Here is a 26,225-nt window from a genome sequence, read left to right on the forward strand (position 1 = left end):
CACCTCGGGCCGTCGGCTAACGTGGAAGCGGACCTACCGGCCGGCTCCGGGGCCGCCGCCGCGCTCGCCGGGGGAGTTGGGCGCGGGGACCGTGACGGTGGGCTCCGCCGCGCCGCTCGGACTTTGCCGGGAGGGAGAGCGCGAGGGATGGGGCGAGCGGGCGCCGGGCAGCGGGCGCCGGTGTAGTTCGCGCGGCGCCTGGCCGGGGAGCGCGGCGTCGGCGGCGGGCGCGGGGAGGCCTCTGCGGGCCGCCGCCCCGAGCGCCGGGCCTCCGCGCCATGGCTCCCATGGGCATCCGCCTGTCCCCGCTGGGGGTGGCCGTGTTCTGCCTGCTGGGGCTCGGTGTGCTCTACCATCTCTACTCGGGCTTCATGGCCGGCCGCTTCAGCCTCTTCGGCCTGGGCGCGGAGCCGGGTGGCGGCGCGCCGGGGCCGGCGGTCGCGGCCGACGGGGGCACCGTGGACCTGCGCGAGATGCTGGCGGTGTCGGTGCTGGCGGCCGTGCGGGGCGGCGACGAAGTGCGGCGCGTTCGCGAGAGCAACGTGCTCCATGAGAAGTCCAAGGGGAAGACCCGCGAGGGCGCCGACGACAAGATGACCAGCGGGGACGTGCTGTCCAACCGCAAGATGTTCTACCTGCTCAAGACCGCCTTCCCGAACGTGCAGGTGGGTGCCGCGGGCGCCGGCCACCGATGGGCGCGGGGCGCTACAGCCGGGGAGCTTGGGAGTCTCGGAACGTGCCCGGCGCCCTCACGCCTCCCAGCTGCCCAAGGCTGTGGGTTTCTGGTTCCCACTTTGCAGATGTGGAGATGGAGACACAGTAGTTTAGGGGTACAGGATCATACTAACGGTTGGGGGAAGAGGAGGTAAGGTGGTGGACTGTCTAGGATCCGCGCCCCTAGTCCCGCCCCAGGTGTGTGTGCTTTGTAACTGGCATCAGGAACTTTGGATCTGGGTGTGCTTTGTGCTTTGTGCTTTCTCAGTCACAAGACTGAGAAAGTTAACTTCACCCCGTGCCTTGCGGTCTTCTAGAAAATGAGAGATTGGGCTAGAACCCACAAAGTCTTCTTTCTAGTCTACCTTGGTTTAATTACTGGAAGGTCCACGACTAGAATACACGTTTTCTGGCAAACCTGCCAGGAGCCACAGGAGAGCCGAGAACTGGAAGTCTTGCTGCAGGGCTGTTAGTATGCTGGGCATTTGGGGATGAGGGTGGGACCCAGGTGGAGGGATAGGGTGTGCTCAGTGTTACCAGGACTTTTTTTTTTTTTTTTTTATGTATACAAGAACTTGGGTACAGGCCAGCGGTGTGGGCGAAGAGGCGGTGGTGAGAGGATTCACCAGAGACAGAGCGGGGACCAGAAGGGGCAGACTAACTGAAACACACTGCTGAGGGGAGCAGCAGCCCAATCAGGAGAGGTCTGCTGCGCCATGTGGGTAGCTCGCTGGCCTGGCCGGCTGGGGATTGAACTCATGCCTTAGAGACTGCAGATAGCTTCATACGCTGTGCTTAACCCTTTGTGCCCGTATCAGGACTTTCTTGATGGCATTTATTTGGTGGGCTCTTCAAGGTAGTGTTTGGAAGTATATTTCCCAGTAACTTGATTTCCACCATCTATCCTGTACTCCAGAGACTGAAAATTGAGGAACATTTGCTCTTTTTTGGAGGGTACTGTGGGGCTGGGGAAGGGTTAGCGGACATGTCTGGAGAGGGAATTGACATTTTCTTAGGGAAATCCAGACATTTGAATTTGTTATTAATACTTCTGAATTCATCACTTTGGTAGAGCTGCTGTTAAATGAATAAAGCTTTCTAAAACGTAATAGAATTTCAGAGGAAGAGTTCAACATAGTGTAGCACTACTTTATAATTGTATGTCTTAACTCACCTAATGGTAGATTCAGCTAGTGGGAAGAAGTTTCTAATGAAATTTTATGAATTAAATAAACAGTGGAATCTAAACCCTGACTTATTGAATGGGTATCTGACCTTTACTGTGGTTCTTGGAAGAGTTGGAAACGTACTGTCTTGTGGAATTACATGTCTATGTAACCTTATCTTTTAGTATATCATATTGCTTTGGTTTCTTTCTGTTTGTCTTTTTTTCCTTACTCTTGTTTTTCCTTTTAAATTTCTTTGATTTTGCAAAAGGAGGGAACGTTTCATATCATGACCTGCTGGATGCCAAATGTAATTGACATTAGAACTACTTTCAAATGTTGACTTAAACAAAGCAAAACATTTCCACTTTTTCTTTTGCACTATTCATTTTATCATCATTCATAATGCTTACCTGTGTTTGTATCTCAATGTCAGATATGTTTGTAAAATGTCTTTCTCTTCAAAACATACATTCTTCCATAGTGTTTGTGGAACAAATAGGAATTACAGAAAAACTGATGTATAGTAGTTATACTAACAGCAATAGTAAGCGTTTACTCAGTTTATTCTAGGTCCCCAGACACAGTCCAAACACAGGACTTTGTTTGGTTTTCACAGCAATTCTAAGGAATAAATTTTGTGCCCACTTTCCAGATGGGAAATCTGAGGTTCATGATACTCCGTTCCACAGTTTATACGAACCATCTAAGAATTAATTTTACTTACATATTTAGACTGCTACTCAAAATTTGAATGGAGAAGGCAAACAATTATAGAAACTTAAAAGTAATTATAGTGAAATGTAACAAGCAGAGTTGATTTTTTGAAGGTAGACAAATCTTGAATATTAAAGGCTTATATCCTTGTGTGAATGTGTGTTTACATGTGATTGCACCCTCCCAAACACCACCACCCCCACACACACCCCAGCCTTTTGCCTGGGTAAATTCCACGGTATTCTGAATTTATTTTCTCAGTAGCAGGTACTGAGGGAACAGCTGCCAAAGGTAATGAACTGCATTTTATTAAACACAAAAGCAAAGTTTTCAGCATTGCAGATGTGGAAGTCTTTAATTACTATAAGATAACCTTTTGTGTTTTTGTATCTGAATGTGTATCACAGTGTTCATTTTGGGTGGTGATTTGGTAGAATAAAGAATATATTTACTTCTACAATGTCAGAGTAGAATGATGATCTGTTGAGCTATGTTGTCACTATGTTGTTAGACTAGAAGCTGTATGTAGCCCGGTAGGTACTCAGTTCTAGATTCTTTGCTGTCTTCCCTTCCATATCATGATAACTAGAAGTACAGTCTTAAATGTCTGGTTGTTTTTGAAACCTCGCCTGAATTTTATTGGTAAGGAACTTAAATCATGTGCCACTCAGTTACTTCTGTACAGAAAATTTACATCAAGAAGCCACAAATGCGTCTGTCTTTTATGCTGGTGCTCTGGCAAGTGGAAAAACCACTTTTCTTCACAACTTTACTGTCCAGAGTCAGAGGCTTAAGCTTTCTTAGTGTTCACTCCTCAGTAAAAGGATATACGCACGTGGTGTCACCCTGGGACACTCAACTGAGGACAGTGTTGCCCCAAGGGGTATTTTGCAATGTCTGGAGATTTTGTCATAACTTGGGGTAGACTGCTGTTAACATCTAATAGGTAGAAGGTAAACATTCCACGATGTACACTATATAATCCCCAATAATAAAGCATTATCTGGCCTAATTTTTCAATTGATGCCCCTTATGAGATCCTACTGTAGAGAAGTGAATGTTATCCAAAAAAAACCCTCATGTTTGGCCTACGATAACTTGGATTTCCTTTTTGTCTTCAGTCTTTCTCATGTTAGAGATCTTAGCAATGCTTGATTTATTTGTGTGAAAAGGTAATGAACTGCAGCCTTTTATAGGACACTCTTTCTCATTATATCCTTGTGGATAAATGATGAAAAATGGATATCGAAGGTAGTTTTTTTTGGGAATAGATTTGCAGCCGTAGAGGGAACAAAATTAGATGTATAGTTTTAATTTAATGTAAGGGGACTCTATTGACTTCCTGTCCTTAATTTGACCTGCTCAAAGGCTTTCACAATGATTTATTTGAAGCTAAAGCTTGATCCTCTGAGCTAGTAGTAGCAGCTTGTTTCAGTGCCTAATTTGACCTCTAGGATGGGAATTAAACCCTTTTCTTAACAGTAGTACCTACTGGGGGAGAAAAAAGTTGAGAAGTGTTGATATAGTGCAAAGAACAAGTGCCTTAACATCTTGTCTAGTCACTAACGTAGATGATTCTGGCAGTCATTTAATTTCTTCAAGCTATGGTTTCCTCTTTGTCTAATTGAGATAACTAATAATTTGGTAATTGGAGCATATGTAACGTTAAAGGGAAGAGGAATTCAAAGGAACAGGTTGTAAGGATGATAGTATAATAAATTCAAGCTTGGTATGGCTGAATCAGATGTGCATGGGACAATTTCATGGAAGAGATTAGAAATATATGCAGGGGCTAGATCATGAGCCAGACTCAAAGGATTTTGAACCTGGACTTTGGTTTAATCCTCAGGTGCTAAAAGGAGGCCAGATTTACATGAGTTTTCTTGAAGCCTGTGAAAATACTGTACTTGGAGCTTTGGCACATTTGAAGAAGGATAAGACTAGTTAAGAGACTTAAACTGTGAGACATGAGAAACAGGCAATGAGAAAATTACATTCACCTTGTTTTACTGACTAAAATTTATTTTAGTCCCCAGTAAGTGGCATGCATAGACTTAAGCTTTATTTTACCATTATTAATTTACTGTTATCAACAACAGAGGAGATTATGTACTGTCCATTTTGCAGATAAAGAAATTGAGCCTTGGAGGGGTGAATTTACCAAAGGCTACACACGAGAAGATAATCTTAGACTCACAATTAGCACAGTATAGAATGTATAAATTGTACCCGCAGTGTTTTGAATGATTGGAAGAGTTACATGTTTGGAGAATAGTTGGAGGGGGTATACAAGTTAAGAAACTTTTTCAGGTGAGAGGCTATGCATTTTTAGTGTTGGGGTTATAGTTGTAGGGAAAATAGATATAAAAAGATGTGAAAGAATTTCTAAGGCTGTCAAAATTTACTCCTATGTGTCATTCTCACATTTAGTGTTTTTGCTGGTGATGAAGGGGCCCAGGGGATGTAAAGGAGTATATTATATGTGCCATCTTAGACTTGTGAAATTATAGGTGTGTTTAATACGTCCAGCAGAACACATTAAGGCGTTGGTTGAATATATGAATATATGGGTCTGAAACTGAAGAGACGTCTGAATTGGAAATACAAATTTGTGGGTCATCAGTGTTGTGGTATTAATTGAAACCAACTGTGGACAGAATTACTTAGGAAGAGAAGATAGTGTGAAAGGGAAAGATCGGGGCCTGGTACCAAAGACAACAAACACTAAAAATAATCATTTTAACAAGAATAATAGTAGCCAGCATTTATTAAGCACAAAATTTATTAATTCTGTGTTAAGCACTATGCAAAGTTTTTTTTTTTTTAATGATCTCAGTGTTAGTGTTTCATCACTGAATTTATTTTTTTTTTTTTTTTTTTTTAAAGAGAGATTGATTTTTCAATACTGATCTATTTTTTTTTTATATATAGAGGCATGTTTTATTTGTTTGTTTGTTTGTTTGTTTGTTTGTTTTGTTTATACATGCACTGGGTACAGTCAGACGCACGGGAGGGTGAGAGAATTCACCAGAGCCAGAACGGGGAGCAGAGCAGGCAGAAGGACCGAAGTACACTGCTGAGGGGAGCAGCGGGCGGCAGGAGAGGTCTGTGCACCATGTGGGACCCGCCTCCGGTAGCCGGGGAGCAGCCAGGGATCGAACCGGCGCTGCAGAGGCTGCGGGCAGCTTCACAACCCAGGGCTCAACCGCTGCGCCACCGGGGAGGCCCCTCATCACTGAATTTAACAATAAGTTAACTGCTGCTTATTGCTGCAGAAAAATTAGGTGACTAGCCTAAGTATGTCACATACCCAACAAATTGATCTGGAATTTAATTCAAGCAATGAGATAATAGAGTGTACTTTTAAAAATGGTTCTGTGTGTAGGTCAGTGTGAGATTTTGCTTGATGGACTTAATGGGAAGGAAGAAAAGTTGAAAAAGATGGCAAGTAAGGAAATAAAGACAGTGATTAAAGTCTTACCAGAAATTGGGCTTTAGCAGAATTTCACTGGAATGTTGTATGGGACTAAGGAAGTTCTGTGGGTGTAAGGGGCATGTTGTTTTAAGATGTGAGGCACTAGACTATGTTTAACTGTAAGAAAATATTGAGAAATAGTAGTTGATAATAAAAGATTTCCAGAAAGGTGGGAGTGTCTGTAGTTTGTTTAGGCAGTCCTGAACAAACTACACAAATAGGTTTTATGGACCCCACCCCCCACCCCAGACCAGATATCCCAGACTCCAAGGACTACAAATCCCATAATGTTATCACTACCAAAGGGAGGATTGCTGGGAACTGAGGGTAGAGTTAAGCAGCCAGATTTGGCATATAACCAGACATGTGGGCCTGGGGATCTTGGTTTTTCGCCAATTTTTAGCATGCAGTTGGGGTCCCAGCTTAGCAGAACTGGTAGGATGCATTCTCCAATTTATCTCTCTTTCTCCCCGAGTTACTTATTTCTTCATTTACCTTTTTGTAAATAAACCATTAACCTTTTTGTGTGTGCCTGCAGTTTAGTCTCATTGTAAGTCTCTTATAAGTGCGCTGGTGAGGAACCACAGATAGGCCAACACATTTCACATTGGGTTTGCCCTGTAGCAGGAGGGGAATAAAACAGTAGAGTGATGTTTCTCCATTTAGAAATAAATTAATTGATTACCTGCTGTGTGATAGGCACAATGTAGGGCATTGTATCCACAATTTTTTAGAATATATTGATTTCTAGAGAAATTCAATAAATGGTACCTTAAGGCATTATTCAAAAGTCTTTTCAACTCCCAAATAACTGAACCTGTCTACTATGAATATCACTAACTCTATTTTGGAGTCTTGATTTCTTATTCTTCAGTTCCCTATGAGGGCTATAACACATAGGGAGGGAAAGTAGATTGATTTGAAAGGGGTTAAAGGGAAGAGAAGAATCTTTTTCATTGGTGAAGAATAATGTCAATTAAGAATACTTTTTAGCACTGATTTAGGCAGTGGGAATCATCTACAGTAATGAAGGAAACTGCGTCCTTACAAAACATATGTTCAAGTGGCTGCAGATAAATAGTAAACATGTGAACAAATGAGGTTGTTTCAGATATTGATCAGGGCTTTGAAGAAGGAAAAAGAAGATCTTGTGGGAAGGTTGATGGAAGGGTCCCAACCTACTTTGTCTTGGTTGTCAGTGAATATTACTGTGAGGCACTGTCATTTGGGGTGAGAACTGAAAGATAAGAAGCAGACCATCCATGCAGAGCTTTGGGAAAAGTATACATGAGCAGAAGAGTCTTAAGTACAAAGGCCATGAGGTCAAAGTACAAAAAGGAAACAATTTAGTCTGGAATGTAGCAAATGAAGGTGCAGATGAAGAAAGGTTACTGGAATCAAATCATCCAAGACTTACTGTCTTATATATGAGTATGGATTTTGATCTCTCTATAATGAGAAACTGTTGGAAAGTTTTAAGGAGGGAGTGGCACAATCTGACTTTGGAAGATAGCAGGTTGCTGCGTTGGGAAAAGCCTAATGTCCAAAACCACTTAGAGAATATAGTCATTAAATAGTTGTTGAATGAATGAAACAATCTGTGGATGCACTACAGAGGCGAAAGTAATCGATGGGTCTTTTAAGAATCCAAGTGAGAAATAGATGGAAATTTAAACTAGATTTTTCATGATATAAATAGTAACATATTAGACATTCGGAGGTAAAAATGTTTTAGGGCTTACGGACTGACTGTGAAATATGGAAAAGAATTATTGTAGACTTACATGTTTTGACCTTAGTAACTGACTGTAAGCCTGTTTATAATGGTAGGTAGTAGATTTATTAAATTTGTAGATGTGTATTGGTAATGGTACATTATAAATACCAATTGTTCAAAGCAGATCAGGTAATTGCGTTGATGTTATTGTTCTCTTGCTGTGTTTGTTTCTCTCTAACGTAATTGTCAGTGAAGAATTTTTCAAATACAGTAGTTTGTTCATATTCAGTTGAAAGAATGTGGAGAAGCTGACTTTGTTTCTAGGCAAAAATCATAATGATAAGGTTCAGTAACTGACACTTAGATTTGACATTGACATTTCTGTAAACTATAGTAGTCAAGACCCAGAAACTACTTTGTATTTTTTGGGATTCACATTTAAGTTTACTTTGTGTTTTTGCATTGTATAACTCTTACACTTATTCATCTGAGATAGAATAACTTTGTCATTAAGTCAATAATGTCTAAAAGTCAATAATGTCTGCAAGATGGCAGACTAGGAATTCTCTACTATCGGTACCTCCACAGTACATTGATTTTGGCAGTTACCTACAGAGGAAAGTAACTTTGTAGGAGTCCAGGAGCTGAAAAGAAAATTGTTAGCCCACCTTGATTTAAAAAAAAAAAATCGGGCCTCCCCTGGTGGCACAGTGGTTGAGCGCTGGGCTGCAAAGCTGCCTGTCGCCTCTGCAGCGCTAGTTCAATCCCCGTCTACCTGTGAGGGTACCACATGGCGCGGCAGACCTCTCCTGCTGCAACCGCTGCTCCCCTTATCAGTATATTTCATCAGTCTGCCTGTTCTGTTCCCCGCTCTGGCTCTGGTGAATTCTCTCACCATCCCATGCTTCTGACTGTACCCAGTGCTTGTATAAATAAATAAATAAATCTTAAAAAAACAAAATAAGGCGGCGCCGGTTCGATCCCTGGCTGCTCCCCGGCCACCGGAGGAAGGTCCCACATGGCGCGCAGACCTCTCCTGCCGCCTGCTGCTCCCCTCAGCAGTGTGCTTTGGTCCTTCTGCCTGCTCTGCTCCCCACTCTGGCTCTGGTGAACTCTCTCACCCTCCCGCGCTTCTGACTGTACCCATTGCTTGTATAAATAAATAAATAAATCTTTTAAAAAAAAAATAAGAATATACGCATTGAAGAAAGAAAGAGTAACATTTTCACTTTGCTCACATTGTACCTCCTTCCAGGCAGCCACAACTTGGTGCTAGGAGAAAGCCCTCAGTCTCAGATTTCACAGTAATACATGGCAGAGAGGTACTGGTAGATAAGCAGGATATTGAGTGGCTTCCCAACTCTGCCCAAGAGACCCATTTCTTTTTCACTTCACCTAGATTACTGAAGTGATCTATAAGTCTGGGGAGTTGGGAGAGGCTTTGGGAAGATTGCAACCAACAGCTCAGAACTCATCAAAAGGATGTTACTAGCTGCTTTGTAAATTCCCATCAGGAAGCCTGCCCATAAGCTTCTGGGAACCACTTGCTTGCAGACATTCCCGATTGGCCCATGGGCACTCCCAACACTACACTTCTTACCAACATCAGCCTGCCTTGGCCTGATTTTGGTGTATGCTACCACAGAACATAAGGAGATGCTACCACAGAACATCTTTGCAGATGGCTGGCAAGTACAGCAAGTTAGCAAGATTCTGTAGGATGGGCAGAGACTCACAAACTTAAGCATTTCAGAACACCATGCTACAGAAAATGAGATGAAGGCTTTTAGCATCTGGCCTACCTTTGTGGGAAATAGGTAGATTATACAGTCTTAAGAGTGATCCTCTGAGAGGGAGCAAGTAGTATAGTGATGATACAGACAAAGTCTGAGAATGTTTCAGCATCTCTAATCAGACAAACTTATGAAGGTTGCTTTCTCTCCAAGTCAGGCAGTGAAGACTGAAGGAGGTGACTACTTCTTCAAATGTGAAAAGAGCAGTGTTCCTCACGGAACATGAAAAATCAAAGAAACAGACACCATCAAAGGAACAGATGATTTTACTACCCAAAGAAATGAATTTACAAATTGCTTTTTAAAGAATTCAAAATAATTATTTTAAGAAAGCTCAGCAAGCAGTAAGAGAACACAGGCAGCTCAGAGTCAGAACAACTGTGAGCAAAAGGAGAGTCACTAGAGATAAAAATCGTAAAAAAGCAACAAAAAAGACAGTGTTGAGAATGCAGTGAATGAACTGAAAAATGTAATAGAGTTAACAGAAGACTTCATCAAGCAGAACAATTTGTGGACCTGAAAGCAGATTATTTGAATTGTCTACTTAGGGGGGGGGGAAATAGTAAAGCCTCTGAATTATGAGAAACTTCACATTTTCAGAGTCTCCGAAAGAAAAGACAGAGGCGGAAAGTTTATTTAAGGAATAATGGCTGAGAAATAAGCCAGAAAGAAAAAGAAAAATACCGGATGGTCTCACTCATAGCAGGAATCTAGAAAACTTAAATAGGGGACCAGGAAAATGAATAACTATAAGAAAGTGAAAATCAAAATCAACAAAAAACTATGAACCAGAGACACTTTTTGGGGGTGGGGGGCGGGAGGGGAGGGATTGGGGTCAGAATGGGGGGGTTGCAGTTGTATGGGGAATATAAAAATAAAATTTATTATTTAAAAAAAAAAAGGAATAATGGCTGAAACTTTCTTAAACCTGGGAAGAGATAGATATATATGGACATGCAGGTACATGGAGTTTATAGGTCCACAAGGAGATTGAACACAAAGAGGATTTAATTGAGATACATTATAATGAAACTGCCAGAAATCACAGAGAGAATTTTTCAAAGCAGTGATTCATCTGATAGAAGGCATATTTCAGCTGAAACTTTGCAGGCTAAGAAAATAATGGGATGATATATATTCACAATACTGAGAGAACAAGAGCACTAACCAGGAATACTTTACTCAGAGGCACTGCCCTTCAGGAATCAAGGCTAGATAAGGACTTTTCCAGATAAAAACTGACAGCTTATCATTACTAGACTTACCTTACAAGAAATGTTAAAAGGAGTTCTTGAAGCCGAAATGAAAGGTTGCCAATTAGTAACATGAAAACATATGAAAGTATAAAACTAAGTGGGGAAAGTAAATACATAGGCAAATTCAGAATACGCTAATGTAATGGTAGTGTATCAGTCACCTAACTATAAGTTAAAAGACAAAGGTATTTTAAAAATATAATTTATTTAGGGATGTAATGTTGGAATCAAAAAATATGGGGGGGTAAATGAGGGTACAGTTTTTGTATGGGATTGGGGATGTTTTTATATCAGACAAAATACACTAATTTGTATCAGATAAAATACACTAATTGATGAACTATAACAAATGACAAAAAAGAAATTATAGAATGATACAAGGGTCAGTTCAATAGGACATAATAATTATAAATATGTATGTATCCAACACATAAGGCTGAAACAAATATCTGCAATAATAGGAGGACCTTTGTTACCCTACTTTCACTGATGGATAGATCAGCCAGACAGATCATCAATAAGGAAATAATGAGTGGACTTGCACTACACTTAGATTGAATGTACCTATTGAAGAACATTTCCTCCAACAGGACAGACTATATGTTCTTCTCAGACTCACACAAAATATTTTACAGGATAAATCATGTTAGGACAGACAACAAATTTTATCAAATTGAGGATTGTTGAAATCATGTCAAACATCTTTTACCACAAGGATGTGAAACTGAAGTCAATAACAGGGAAAGCTGGAAGATAAACACATAAGTGAAAATTAATCAATCAGTGCACCCCTGAACATCCAGTGAATAAAAAAAAAGAATTAAAAAGGGAAATGAAAAAAATACCTTGAAATAACAATTGAAGCACCAAAACCTAGGGTATTCAGCATAAGTATTTCTGAGAGGGAAATTTATCATAATAAATTTCTGTATTAAGAAAAAAGAAAGGTCTCCAATAAACAACTTGATTTTTTACCTCAAGGAATTAGAAAAAGAACAAACTAAGCTAAATGTTGATAGGAAGAAAAATAGCAATAGAGCAGAAATATAGTAGCAGTGGGCAACATCAGCTAGGATAGATTAAAAATTATCTCTTTTAAATTGATTTAAAAGATAGAGAAACCTTAAAATAAGAGGAAAAGCTCATATATAAATTCAGAAGTGAAAGCATAGCCATTATGCCTGATACTGCAAAATACAAAGGATCGTAAGTGACAACTGTGGCACCAATGCATTCGGTGACCTAAAAGAAATGGATTAAACCTAGAAGAAGTTAATTTCTGGAAACATACAACCTACCAGGACTGAATCAAGAAGAAATAGAAAATCTGACTAGATCTGTAACTAGCAAGAATTTTAGTCAAAATTATCCCCAAAATGAAAACCGCAGGACCAGATGTCTTCATGGGTGAATTCTGTGAAGCATTTTAAAAAGAACGTCAGTCTTATTCATACTCTTTATCAAAGAAGAGAAAACACATCCAAACTCACTTCATGAGGAATGCATTATCTTAGTACCAAAACCATATAAGAATATTGATGCTAAAAAAAAAAACGACAGGCCATTATCTCCGATGAACATACATGCAAGAATTCTCAAAAAATTTTAGCGACCAGTATATTAAAAGGATTATACATCATGATCAAGTGAGATTTATGACTTGATTGTAAAGGTAGTTCATCATAATTCAATATCCTTTCATGATAAAATTCTCAACAAGTTAGTCATAGAAAAAATACAACTCAGCATAATAAAGGACTTATGTGATAAGCCTATAGCTAACATCATACTCAATGGTGAACAACCAAAAATTTTTAAGATCAGGAATAAGACAAGGATGTCCACAGTCACTATTTACATACAACCTAGAACTAAAGTTCTGCTCAGAGCAATTAGATAAGTTACTAAAGAAAAAGAAAAAAGCCTCTAAGTTGGAAAGGGAAAAGTAAAGTTGTCTCTGTTTGCAGATGACATGATTTTACAAGTAGAAAATCCTAGAGACTTCATCAGAATACTGTTAGGAATAATAAATTCCATAAAGTTGCAGGGTACAAAATTAACATACAAAAAAAATACAATAGCAACAACAGACTATCTGAAAGAGAAATTAGCAGGTTCCATTTGCTAAGGAATAAGTTTATTACCAAGGGAGTAAAAGATTTGTATACTGAAAACTAGACATTGAAGAAGACACAAATAAATGGAAAACATATCCTTGGATTGATAGAGTTAAAATTATTAAAATGTCCGTATTATCCAGACACTACTTGTGTTCATTTCAGTCTTACGGGATACTGTCAATTTTCACACTTTATATCATTTTTCATAATATATTATTGAACTTTAATGACTTACTTATTTGATGCTTGCTTTCTCTATATTTCTCTATTTACATTCTCTATTTTGCATAGACAAAAAGCTTACCTGGAATATTAGATTAGAAATTACTTGAATAGAGGGTGTTGCTGGAATTTCTTTCACAGTATATTTCATTTTGAAATGAAATGTCTGAAATTAAAATATTGATCTACTTTCAATTTATGTAATTTTTTCTGAGTTTTCTCTTTTGTGTTTTTTCAGGTAGTATTAGTGATTTTTTGTCTTCAAATATTTTAACTGTCAATTATTTTTGATGCAGATAAATACTGAGGAACATGTGGATGCATCCGATCAGGAGGTTATCTCTTGGGATCGTAAGATTCCTGAGGACATCCTAAAGGAAATTACCACCCCGAAAGAGGTACCAGCAGAGAGTGTTACTGTCTGGATCGACCCACTTGATGCTACACAGGAATATACTGGTAACTTGAAAATTAAAATTTATTTCAAACATTAGATTGTCATTGTATATTTTAGAACCAGAATGATAGCAAGTCATGTGTACATGGTAGTAGATATTTTACCAATCCCAGACAACTTTTCCAATTAGATTTTAAGATAGAGAACTGGATTAATGCAATGTGGTTTGAAATATTTAAACTGGATCAGATATCCTCAACTTTATTTCCCCCCCAAACGTCTGTATTAATGGCATCATCTTATCAGAGATGGTGGCTCACTATTTCACTGATGCTTCCGTGAAGGGGAGATTTTAGTAGTCGCGCAACAAAATAGATGCTGTTGGATACCTATTTACTGAGGTTTTTCTATATTGATTTACATATTAAAGTATATATTATTGAGGCATTTATTTATATAATGAAGCTACAATATTTACTTGTGACATTGGAAACTTAGGTTTTATTGCACATTTCTACCATTAAAATTCCAAATAGTAAATCCCTTGCACCCAGAGAAAACTAAGTAGCAAGACTGAGAATTACTGCTCCCACCCTCTATTTCCATTCTTTTTACCTACTCCTACCTCAGATTTCATTTGGGTGGCTTCTTTCCCATGCCTTGTTCTTAACAAAAATACCTAATGCCTGCTTTTTCTCTATTTTCATGGTATTGTTAAGGTTGGTTACCTGCATGTCTGTTCTCTTCCTGTTGTTCTCTGTATGTGGCAATGTCTGTTTTTTCATTTTGTATTCCTGTGCTGAAGCACTGAATTTGACCTATAAAGATATTCACTAGATCACTGTTGGAGAATAGGGAGACGAACCATTTGTATATATCTAATAGTAAATGGAATTATAAAACAGCATTTTATAGAAGTATAGAAAACTGAGGGATTTGTTTATAAAAAGCCTTTCCTAAACTACACTTGATCTGATCTTTTAATAGTGATAATATTTAGTGAGCATATCCCTTGTGCAGGGAATATTGTAAGTATTTAACTTGTTTTTAAAAATCAGTCCTGAAATTAAAAATTACTTGAGTTTATACCTAATGATAGGTACCTAATTGTCTAGATTTTACAGAAAAGGCAACTGAATTTAATTAATTTATGAAATACATACAGCTTATAAAATAGTAGGCTGAGAGGATAACGCATCTAATCTGCTTATAACATCAAATCTCAACTGCTCCCTAAGCTGGCTCTCATTGATTGTTAGACTGTTTGTGGAGATTTTCATATAAGAAAAACATTTCATGTACATAAATTCTAATGAAATTGTAAATAAAAGTATAATACTGTATCTTGACTGTAGATGTTATTTTAACAATTGTGATTTTGGTTTTTTTCCCCCCTTCATAGAGGATCTTCGACAATATGTAACTACCATGGTGTGTGTGGCTGTATATGGTAAACCTGTGCTAGGAGTAATACATAAACCATTTTCTGAATATACAGGTAAGAAATACTTCATGCTTTCAAGGATTAATGTTACTGAATCATTTATCTATAGGACTTACCGACCTGTCAAAAATCTCAGCTGTAGCTCAGTAACTTAAAGTCAGCCCCCTAACTTCCCTCATCACTTCCATGGATACAGTGAGGATTTTATTGCTGATAATATATCACAAAGTAGAGCTTTTTAAGCCTTCTTTAGAAGATAGAAACTGTCAAATAAGAACGAAAGCTTCTTATCCCCAGTTGTATTGGGAAATACAACTGGACATGAACTCCCCAACAACCTAGGTTCTCTGTTTCCTTGTACTGTTGCTAGGGATAAGGTCCAGGGTTCCCATACCTTGATTTCTGTGTGATTGTAGCCAAATTAGTTTTCATAACAGGAAATGAGCTTGATACTCTTACAGTTATGGGCTGTGCCAACTCATCATCAACAATGTATAATGTCACTGTGAAGTCTTAGTGATCAAACTCATCTGTGTGTAGCCCTTAGGCCTTTTAGAGCTCTTTAGACACTTGCTCCCTGTCATTTTTATATAGTAATATTAATTAGCTTTCTACAAATGGCACGTTGGGAGTGGTAATATGGAAGACCATGCCAAAGAGCTTTTCATTCCACACAGGAATAACCTAGTTCAAAGCCTTGCCAGTACTTGTGATACTGGTATGACATTTTGGTATCACCACAGACATTTTCTTTTTTTTTTTTTTAAGATTTATTTATTTATTTATACAAGCACTGGGTACAGTCAGAAGCGTGGGAGGTTGAGAGAATTCACCAGAGCCAGAGCGGAGAGCAAAACAGGCAGACTGACGAAATACACTGCTGAGGGGAGCAGTGGGCTGCAGGAGAGGTCTGCACGCCATGTGGGACCCTCTCCCGGCAGCCGGGGATCGAACCGGCGCTGCAGAGGCTGCACGCAGCTTCGCAACCCAGCGCTCAATGGCTGTGCCACCAGGGAGGCCCACCACAGACATTTTCTGTAGTTTACCAGATAGGTTAGCCATGGTCTTCTGAGCAGCAGTCATGGCATGAACTATGGTCATAAGTCCATGATGACACCATGAGTCATCAAGATAGCAGTAGTTAAAGGACACAGTGGTATAAGTGATATTGGTGACATTCCCAAGGGAATTGTCATAATTTTAATTGGTAACTCACCTCCAAAAAGATTAGGCCCCTTTTGGTTCCTTTATTTGCTAATACGAGTTTCTTGATGACAGTATCCAGTTTGTGAGTGTTTAAAAGCAGCTGTAATTACCCCAGGTATGGTGGGCTGAATAGTGTCCTCTTCAAATTCAATCCTACCCCCTCTATTAATTTCCTAGGGCTGCCATTAAAATTGTATGTTTTTAGACATCAGATATGTAGTCTTTCACAGTTTTGAAGGTTAGAAGCCAGAATCAAGAAGTTGGCAGAATCATGCTCTCTCTGAAACCTGAAGGGGAATCCTTTCATGTTTTTCTCTTAGTTTCTCGTTGTTTGCCAGTAATCATAGTGTTCTTGTCCTATAAACACAATATCTGCCTCCATCATTTGTGGCGTTCTCCCTTGTTTCTCTGTTTCTTATAAGGAAAGAAGTCATATTGAATTAATGTGACCCTATTTCATCATTAACTCATCTTAGCTAATTATATTTATAGTAGCCATATTTCCAAATATAAGCAGATTATGGGGTGCTGCAGGTTAGGGCTTTTGGAGGGAACACGTTTCAACCCATAATAGCACAGTACCTCAGAATGCGATTTTGCATTTGTAATTGAGATACGTATCAAGATGAGATCATCCTGTATTAGGGTGGTCCTTAAACCAGTGAGTGTGTCCTCTCAGATGAAACAGAAAGGAACAGACACATAGGGGATAAGAAGATGTGAAGTTGGAGAAACTCGGAGAGAGGCACCGAACAAATTCTTCCTTAGAGCTTCCAAGAAGAATAAACCGTGCCAACATCTTAATTTTGGACTTCAACCTCCAGGCTGTGAGAAAATAAATTTCTGTTATCGTAAGCCAGTGAATTTATAGTAATATGTTACAGCAGCTCTAGGAAACAAGTCCAACAAACACCCATACAGTTCTATACTTTACTCCAGCCTTCACCATTATTTCTCCATGGTGTAACTGATACTGCATAAAAAAATCTGTCAAGTGGAGAGAAATGGAAAAAAGTTAAATATACTTGCTTTGTAGAATAACCTTTTGACTCAGATTTTAGCTTCTTTGAGATAAGCAAAATATATTTGAGTAATGGCTCTGAATTTCACAAAATTTACTTTGTGCTACTTGAACTTTTTATCTCTTTTCATAATTCAGATAGTTTTTAAAGATCTGTGACAGGAGAAAAAGTTACAGTATTTTTATATGATGAGAAATGGGACAGCTGTTTTGAAAACCGGTTGAAAGTGTTACTGCAAGAACCAGCCACTCCTTATTATCATACATTTTGTTTGGTATTTTCACAGCTTATGAACTGTATTGACATACATTCATTTCAGCCTCAATACAAGCTTTGGAAAGACTATAAAACAGGAATAGATATAATGACTTCTTTAATTATAAAAAAGAATTAACAGGCATTTAAAGATTAATAAGTACGGGGCTTACGTTTTTGAGGCCCTCTCTTTTGACTATGTCCCTTTTCTTAGATTATTGTGTCCCTGTGGGTTTTTTGGGTTTTTTTTTTGTGTGTGTGTGCTCACAAAGAGGAATCCTCCACTTACTTTACTGAGGCTTTATTCTAGGCAGGAAGAAAGGGGAAAGAAAGGAACAAAAAGTCTATCCCAGATTTTCTTTGTATTAGGAAAGAGTAACTTGAAAGACCTTTGCTTCATCTCATTAGCCAAATATCACTCTTAGCTGCAAACAGAACCACTACTGCAAAGAGAATTCACACTGTAAAAAAGGAAATGCAGAGAAAATTGATATGGGATAAGCCAATAGAGTCGCATTGTTTGGACCTAGTTTCCATATCAGTTCATTTAAGGAGGGAGACTGGGGTTAATAAATACTATGCCCATTTAAAAGAAAATCTTTTCTAAGAAAGAATTTATATGCTTCTTGTTCCCCCTATAATCTTACCCCTCAAAAGTCTCAATTTAGGAATAAATTTTATTCTAGAAATATCTTTGTGATTTTGTAATCATTCTGTGATGTAACAAATTTGCCCAGTATGCTGTGGAAGATAAGGTACTTTCTAGTCAGCACGCATTCCAAAAGAATCAGTAAGTCCTTAATTGGGTATTTGTTGACCTTCATTCCTGGATTGAGGGTTTCTTTGGTATGTGCCCTTTTTTCACATTTTTTTTTTTTTCAGCTCCAGATTGGGTTGATGTTGGCAGATTACCAACTGTCAAGTTTTGTTTGTTTACCAGAATCTAGTTATACTTGTCTATATGCTATCAAGCTATAGTGGGTACTAGATACTATTGTTTGTGGCAGCAGTTAGAGCAAAGCTCTTCACATTTATTATCATACTAAATTAGAATTGATTCACTGCCTGAAATTCTCAGAAGCAAAAGATAGTTGAATAGTATTTTAATAAAATAATGTATAAATGTGTAAGTAAGCATAGTGTATCCATTCTGGAAATTTAGAAGTTTAATTTGGAAATATAATGTCCGAAGTCTGTGCAACAAAGTACCACTTTATTGCCTATTTCTTAGAGGTATAATAAAAAAATTCTGTTAGCTGCTTTTTTGTCTTACTAGTATTACCTCAAACGTATACCTCAATAAATATCAATCGTTTATATTTATTTACACAAGTACTCTATTTTTTTAAGGTCCTGAATAATTTTGTCCACATAATATGACTATAATTATTGCTGAATATATTGAGTTTGTGTAACATGAAATATGTATTTTTAATATTAAATTGGTAATTTTTACCTAAAATTATTGTGGTACTAAGATAAGGTCTTTATTCTCTTATGCAATACTGACCTCTGGAGATAGAATGTTGTAAATTCACTTCTTAGTAAAACTGTTCATTTCTATAAAGAACTTAGTTTTTTTGTTTTTCTCACTGCTCAAACTTTTTTTATGAATACTTTCAAGCAAAAATAAAATTATAATGGATTTCCATATACTTTATCTAGGTTTAATGGTTAATAACTTTTTATATATTTTTCTTTTTTTCCAATGTACGTTAAAGTAAATTACAGAGATCATGACATTTTGCCCCATATTTTTAAATGTGTATGTTTAAAAGGAAACTTTCTATACAGGAATACTATTAATATAATAACATTATCAGCCATTTCTTAGTTGATCTAATTTCACATTTCCCTAGGTTGTGCCTAAAAATATATTTTACAATTGGTTACTTCAAACCAAGACCTAGTAAAATGACAAGCATTTCTTTTGGTTTTAGGCTGTGAATATTAAGATCTCTTACTCTAGAATAATTTGTGGCCCTTTCCCCCATGACATTGACTTATTGAGGAAATCAAGACCATCATCATAGAATGCACTGCCTTATGACTTCTGATATTTCCTCAGGGTATTTTTTAACTCGTTTATTTTTTATCTTCTTTTACTTTCAGAGTACTAATGAGATCTGAAGCCCTGATTTGGGTTACAGCGAGACAGTTTTGTTAAGTCTAGATATTATAGCTATTCTTCATGTGCTTTTTACTGCATTATAGTTTATATCATGCTAGATCACTGTTAATGATGCTAAGATGGTTAATGTGGTCATGAACAGGTTTCTTGATTATAAAATAATTTTTATTTTCTTGTTACTAGTAGGTAATCTGGAGAGCGATTTTGGTACCATTTGAGAACCAGATACCATTAAATTTTCACATACTAGATTATGATTCCTTTAAAGATATAAAAAGGTTATTTTCTAATTCTGTTTTTTTCCTGCATTATGTTAGCTGGAATTCACTTAAAGAGAAATTTCTTCATCATCTGGTTTGTTTTATTTATCCTGAAATGTAGTTCCAATTGGAAAGACAAGATAAATGTTTAACTCTTTCCTTTTACCAGTTTATAAAAAAGAATTCAGGGTAAACTTCCTCCAGTGGCAACAAATACAAATGTTAGTTTTATAAGGAAGATCAGGATTTCTCCCTTTTTTTGAATATCCCTATGATCTCAGATTATATATATATTCAAATTTTATATATAGTCATAAGTCATATATATGATTCAAACTATAGCTAATTTTTTGGTCAAACTATAGCTAATCTATTTGTTGCTTTTTACTAGTACTTTAATGTCTATATGTATCTAAAATCTACTACTATATAGTCCTTTTCTTTAGATAATATCTATAGGTTCTTTACTTTTAGCAGCAATTAAATGCACATATTTTAGTCGTGACCACCATCCCATTTTAGCCAGTCATATCTTTGTGGATGTTTATCTTTCTGTTCTACTATTCAGCTCTTCAGATTTAAATGGTATCCTTTTACACTCACCAATACAACTATGAGATAACATTAGCAGACCGTTATTCTTTCACTTTTATTCCTATCTTTGCTTTTCCCCTAGTCCCATTGCTAACCAGTGGTGTTCCCCTTGGTTGGAAAAAGCTTGTCTTCTAATAGATTATATGTCAGAAAAACTAGCTCATGGGTGTGGTGTTACCTAAGTTCTTATATAATAAAACTCTTTCTATAATCTTGTTTCTTGAAACACTTCTTGGCTAGTTATAAAATTTTTGGTTCATGCTATATCAGGACTAGGACTACCATAACAAATTATCTCTTGAAATCCTTGAGACCAGACGTCTTATAGCAAGGTGCTGGCAAGGCCATGCTCTTTAAAAGCTCCAGGAAAGAATCTTTCCTGGATTCTTCCAGCTTCTGGTAGCTCCAGTCATTCCTTTGTGTTTCTTGTTATAGACATAGCATTCCAATTCATGCCTCCGTCTTCATATGACATCCTCTGTGTCTCTGTATTTCTGTAAGTCGTCGTTTTATAAGGACACTAGTCATTGACATTAAGGCCTGTAATCCAGTATGACCTCAACTTGAATTACATCTGCAAAGACCCTATTTCCAGATAGGGTCACATTCTGAAAGTGCCAGATGAACATACATTTTCATAGGCAACTATTCAGCCCACAGTATACCCTTTTTTCTTGGTTAGTTTGTAGAAATTGTTGAACTGCTGTGATATGTCTATGGGCATGTATTGAATCTTGTTAGCAAAAAAGGTAATACTTGATCTCTTTCCTTTGTCAGTGGCTTGGTCTTTTTTTTTTTTCTTTTTTCTTTTTTAAGATTTATTTATTTATTTATACAAGCACTGGGTACAGTCAGAAGCATGGGAGGGTGAGAGAATTCACCAGAGCCAGAGCAGAGAGCAGAGCAGGCAGACTGACGAAGTACACTGCTGAGGGGAGCAGTGGGTGGCAGAAGAGGTCTTCGTGCCATGTGGGACCCTCGCCTGTGGCCAGGAATCGAACTGGTGCTGCAGAGGCTGCAGGCAGCTTCGCAACCCATCGATCAACCGCTGCGCCACCGGGGAGGCCTGGCTTGGTCTTTTTGCCTAGAGTGCCAAAGTACATTAATAGAACTATGTTATATCTCAGATTCAGTTCACATTCTGGTCAAATGTCTGCATAATGTGTCTTTCCGTGTGTATATGTAGGTACTCTTTATTTCAGGAACATTTGCTTGAACTGTCATTTTAAAGATTAATTCTATTTCATTGTTTTGTTTTTCTTTTTCTGGGACTCCTATCTATGTATGTTGACTTTTCTTTCACTTCCTGGCCTCTTTTTATCTCCTTACTTGTTTCATTTATTTTTGGTTTGCTTTTTTGCTTGATATCCTTTTGAACAAATCCATTGTCCTTTGTGTATTCTAGATTTGGTGCTAAATCTTCAGTGATTTTTGTCCTTTCTTTCCAGTTTTTTCTCCATTTTATATTTTGCTATTATCTGTCTTTTCTGACTTCTCTTTTTTTTGTTTCATAGCATTCTTTTCATTCGTTGTTACTTATTTTCTGTCTTATTGGAATATTGTTCATAGTTTTCCTCTGCTTTATAGCAATTTTCAGGTGGCATGAAATGTTTTAAGCTTCAATCTCTGATTTCTTGTTATATTTTTCAGTGAGCATTGCAGCTTATATTCAGTGAGCATTGTAGCTTTATATTAGTTATTCATATTTGGGTCAGTTACTGTAGGAACAGTGGGAAGGTGATAGTAACAAAAGAGTTTGGAAGAGTCTTAGTTCAGGAGCTTTCTTTTCAGTTAGCAGGAGGAACACATTATCTTAATTATTAAGCTGCTTTTTTGTTTTCAGACTTTCATCTTCTTTCAGCAGGGCCCTTGTCTTCAACCTCTTCCTTCTTTTTATCTCTTTTTGCTGTCTTCTAATTATCTCTCCTAAGAGATGTATTAACATTGTCCAGTATGGTTCTCACGACTACACTTATGGTTCCGTGTTTTCTCCATGCCTCCTCACTGTTCCGTTGCCTTAGTTCCAAGATTGTGTTCAGTAGTTCTTATTTAAATGGAACCTTTTTCCTTCTGGGGAGAAATCTTGGCTGATGTTATCTGAGTTTTACCAGTACTGAGAGTGAAGCTCCTGCTGTATCCCTCATGCTAGGGTCAGCTACAGTACTTATCCTGCTAATCTTTGATATTTGCTACCCTTCTTTCTCATAAGTTTGTGTTTACAGCTATTCTCTGTTTCCTACTTATTCTTTGGGTGTTAATTAAGGGTGCTTATATTTGGTCTCTTACTTGTTATGTGTGAAATTTAGAAAGACGTGTGAGACGAGTCCAAGAGATTGCCATCATCCTTGGGGAACTCAGAAACCCACTCTGTTAATTTTTTTGATTTTTCTTTCTGCAGCCAGGAATAAGTGGTAATGCAGCTGCTTTCACTGCTAGCCATGGTGGACTATATTTTATCCCATAGTGTGTGACTACTAGAACAACAATCTAATTGGGATAATTCTGAGTAAGTTGTTTTCTTGTATGGTTTGGTAGTCAGTGAAGAAAGTTTTCAAACCAAGAAAAACATTTCAAGCCATCACAGGGGTTTCCTTACCTTCTTAAAACCTCTATTCTGTTTTGAAATCTAGAGCTTTTTTCCCCCTTAAACTCTGATAGAGCAGATGTGCAAAGCTAACTCACTTACCTCTTTAACGGTTTTATGCTTACAGAGGTCCTTAGGAGATTGAACAAATATGCAAATTAATGAAATCATGAATATATAAGAAATAGAGGTAGTATTGGAGAAAAAAATACATATTTTAAAATTTGAATTATCCAGGGTAATTAGCTGTGTATGTCATAGGTTGTCACAGTTTGGAATCATACTTTGAGGTAAAGATTAACATGCAGGTGCTTAGTGGGGAGTGCTCTTAGGATAAAATTTGTGGAAGGGAGGGAAGGACAGGACGCATGATTAGATGCCAAGATAAGTTGAGTTGCAGTGAAATCGCTGTGAAGATTCAGCATTATACAGAGGTAGCTCTGGAGCCTGGGAGATCTTAAACCAAGCATATAATAATCATTATCTCTGACTGTACAGGATTACATGGCCTTTTAAAATGTTGTCGTAATATATATGTGTTTTAATGTTCCATACATAATATTCTTTCACTCAGAAAAAAAAAAAATAAGCCTTCTGTTTTAGAAAAAATAAATTCTGCAGGAGAGGATATTTTTTCAGTCACTTTTAATACTTTGAGTTCCAGCTTTAAAAGTTCCAGTGCTCTTAATGGACATCATATTTGCTTTTCAGCATGGGCAATGGTAGATGGTGGATCAAATGTGAAAGCCCGCACTTCCTACAATGACAAGACCCCAAGAATTGTTGTGTCACGATCTCATTCAGGAATGGTCAAACAGGTTGCTCTTCAGACTTTTGGAAACCAGACTATGATTATCCCGGCTGGTGGTGCTGGTATGTTCGTTTTTCCCCGAATTACTTTTTCCCCGAATTACTTTGAAATGTTCCCAGAAAACAGATTTGGTTGTCCCGAGCTTGGGAAGAAAGTGAGAATGGCCACTGTAGCGTCAAAACACCTTTGGTTTCCTACTTGGTAATCTGTAGGATGGGTGTTCAGTCTCACATGCCTTCTGTTAAAAGTACCCCCGTAATAGTGATTTCTTTTCCTCAAAATACTTTAAAAGCACCTTCCTGTCAGTGATGTAATAGCAAATGATTATATGTGATTTGACTTCAAAATAATTATCCTATTTAACTGTACGAGTATCAAGAATAGAAAGAAATATTAAACACACTAAGATGCTTCATATAACAGAGAATGCCATAATTGTCTTCAATGATATTAGAGTGACTAATGCCTGGGTCACTGATGATCTCAGCACACATGAGATCTGTCTGGGATGAGACAGAGTCTAGTGACTATCCAATTTAGTGTATAGTCTGTACTATTATATTATCTATAGTATAGATTAGTGATCACCTGACTTTTCTGATACAAGTGGTCTCTGTTGCATACTATCGTTTGATTTTTTTAAATCACTTTAAAAATGCAAAAAAATTCTTAGTAGGCCAAGGACTGTACAAAAATATGCCATTTCCTGGATTTGGCTCATGGGCCACTTGCTCACCCTTATTTTGAGTGCTATATAAGACAGAAGAGAAGTATTTTAATTTAAATAAATAACAAATTATGGTCAGAAACTTTTGTGTTTAAAAAAACCTTTCAGCACAAAAATAAAGAGAGATGTAATGTTTATTAACTTTTAAGTCTAGTAGTTTTAACTTGCTTCATTATTTTCTTACAGGCGTTCTGTAAGGTTGGTTAATAAATTAATGTCTATAAGAATGATATAGCCAGATTCTAAACCTAGTGTCTCGGCATTTGTATTATATTACTTTTTAAACAATGCCTCATTACAAAAAGGACTTAAAATAGTGTTGAGCGCTCCTGCACATCCTATACTGTTATTTTTAAGTGTACTAAAAACGTAAGCTACTTTAAGTCTTTCAGTAGTAACCTCAGTTCTGTGTTTATCTTTTAGGTTATAAAGTTTTAGCGTTATTGGATGTGCCTGATAAGAATCAAGAAAAAGCTGATCTGTATATTCATGTGACATACATCAAAAAATGGGATATATGTGCTGGCAATGCCATTTTAAAAGCCCTTGGGGGGCATATGACTACCTTGAATGGTGAAGAAATCAGTTATACCGGTTCTGATGGCATTGAAGGGGGACTCCTCGCTAGCATCAGGATGAACCACCAAGCACTAATCAGAAAACTTCCAGATCTAGAGAAGACAGGACATAAATAAGCAAAGCCAATTACAGATTGCAGCTCTTTCAGAGCTCAACAGTCTGCCTGAAATGCTGGAAGCTTCAGTGCATCGGCAGAGACTATGCATGGTTAAGGCCATCTTGAACTTTTTAAAGTATTTATGAAACATCAGAGACTTATTTTCCCTGTAATAGGATGCAAGATCAGGGAAAATGGGTTGCTTCGTGTTTCAAGTATTGTCTTTATTTTTGAGACTATTTTCGTACTGTTGTCATACACAAGGCGCGTATATATATATATTTGTGAATTAAAATCTATAGCTGAGTCTACATTGTTATGAGTCACCATTTTCACTCATCATGGATCTTCACTATTTGTTAGTACTTTCTTAGAGAATTGGGCTAAAGAAAGGATTGATTTTTGTGTAGATATTTAGTATTACTTTATAATTATATCTCATTGAAAATAAAGTAATTGGGGGTTTTTATCCTTAATTCAGATGGAAAGCACAAGAAGTCACACATTCATTAATATGCAACAAATGCTCTATTTAGCTGTTACTGAATATTTACTGAATATTTCCTAAAGATTAAAATAGAAAAAGCTTAAAATTTTCTTTCTTTGAAATTTTAATAACAGGTTCACCAGCTAGTAGAGAATATAGATATATAATGGTTGCACTGTAATTGTAATTTCTGTGTGTGTGTTTTGTTTATAAAATGTGTTTGTATATGGGTTCAACATTTTTGCCATCTTCCTGTTGATTTTCATTTGCCCTATGGATAATGCATGGTTCCATCCTTTCCCTCTTGACCAAAATTTAGTCTTTAGCTTTAAAGGTCTGGATTAAGAGTTCAAGTTTAGCACTAGGATTTGGGTACATTTTCTCACTAGGGATAAAATATTCTACAAGGCACTATAAGAGTATAATTGATTCTACTATTGAAAGTTATTTG

At 37.5% G+C, this 26,225-nt stretch overlaps 1 protein-coding gene across 1 annotated transcript; it reads left to right on the plus strand.

Moving 5' to 3' along the window:
* On the plus strand, positions 1–25,598 carry BPNT2 (3'(2'), 5'-bisphosphate nucleotidase 2). The gene is made up of 5 exons (XM_037506419.1): positions 1–665; positions 13,477–13,639; positions 14,980–15,075; positions 23,785–23,946; positions 25,035–25,598. Exons 1-5 carry the CDS (start codon positions 279–281, stop codon positions 25,304–25,306), a joined length of 1,080 nt encoding a protein of 359 aa, XP_037362316.1. The 5' UTR covers positions 1–278; the 3' UTR covers positions 25,307–25,598.
* The last annotated feature ends 627 nt before the right edge of the window (positions 25,599–26,225 follow it).

This window comes from Talpa occidentalis, unplaced genomic scaffold, assembly GCF_014898055.3.
Source record: "Talpa occidentalis isolate TD23 unplaced genomic scaffold, MPIMG_talOcc4v2.1, whole genome shotgun sequence".
Classification (NCBI taxonomy): domain Eukaryota; kingdom Metazoa; phylum Chordata; class Mammalia; order Eulipotyphla; family Talpidae; genus Talpa; species Talpa occidentalis.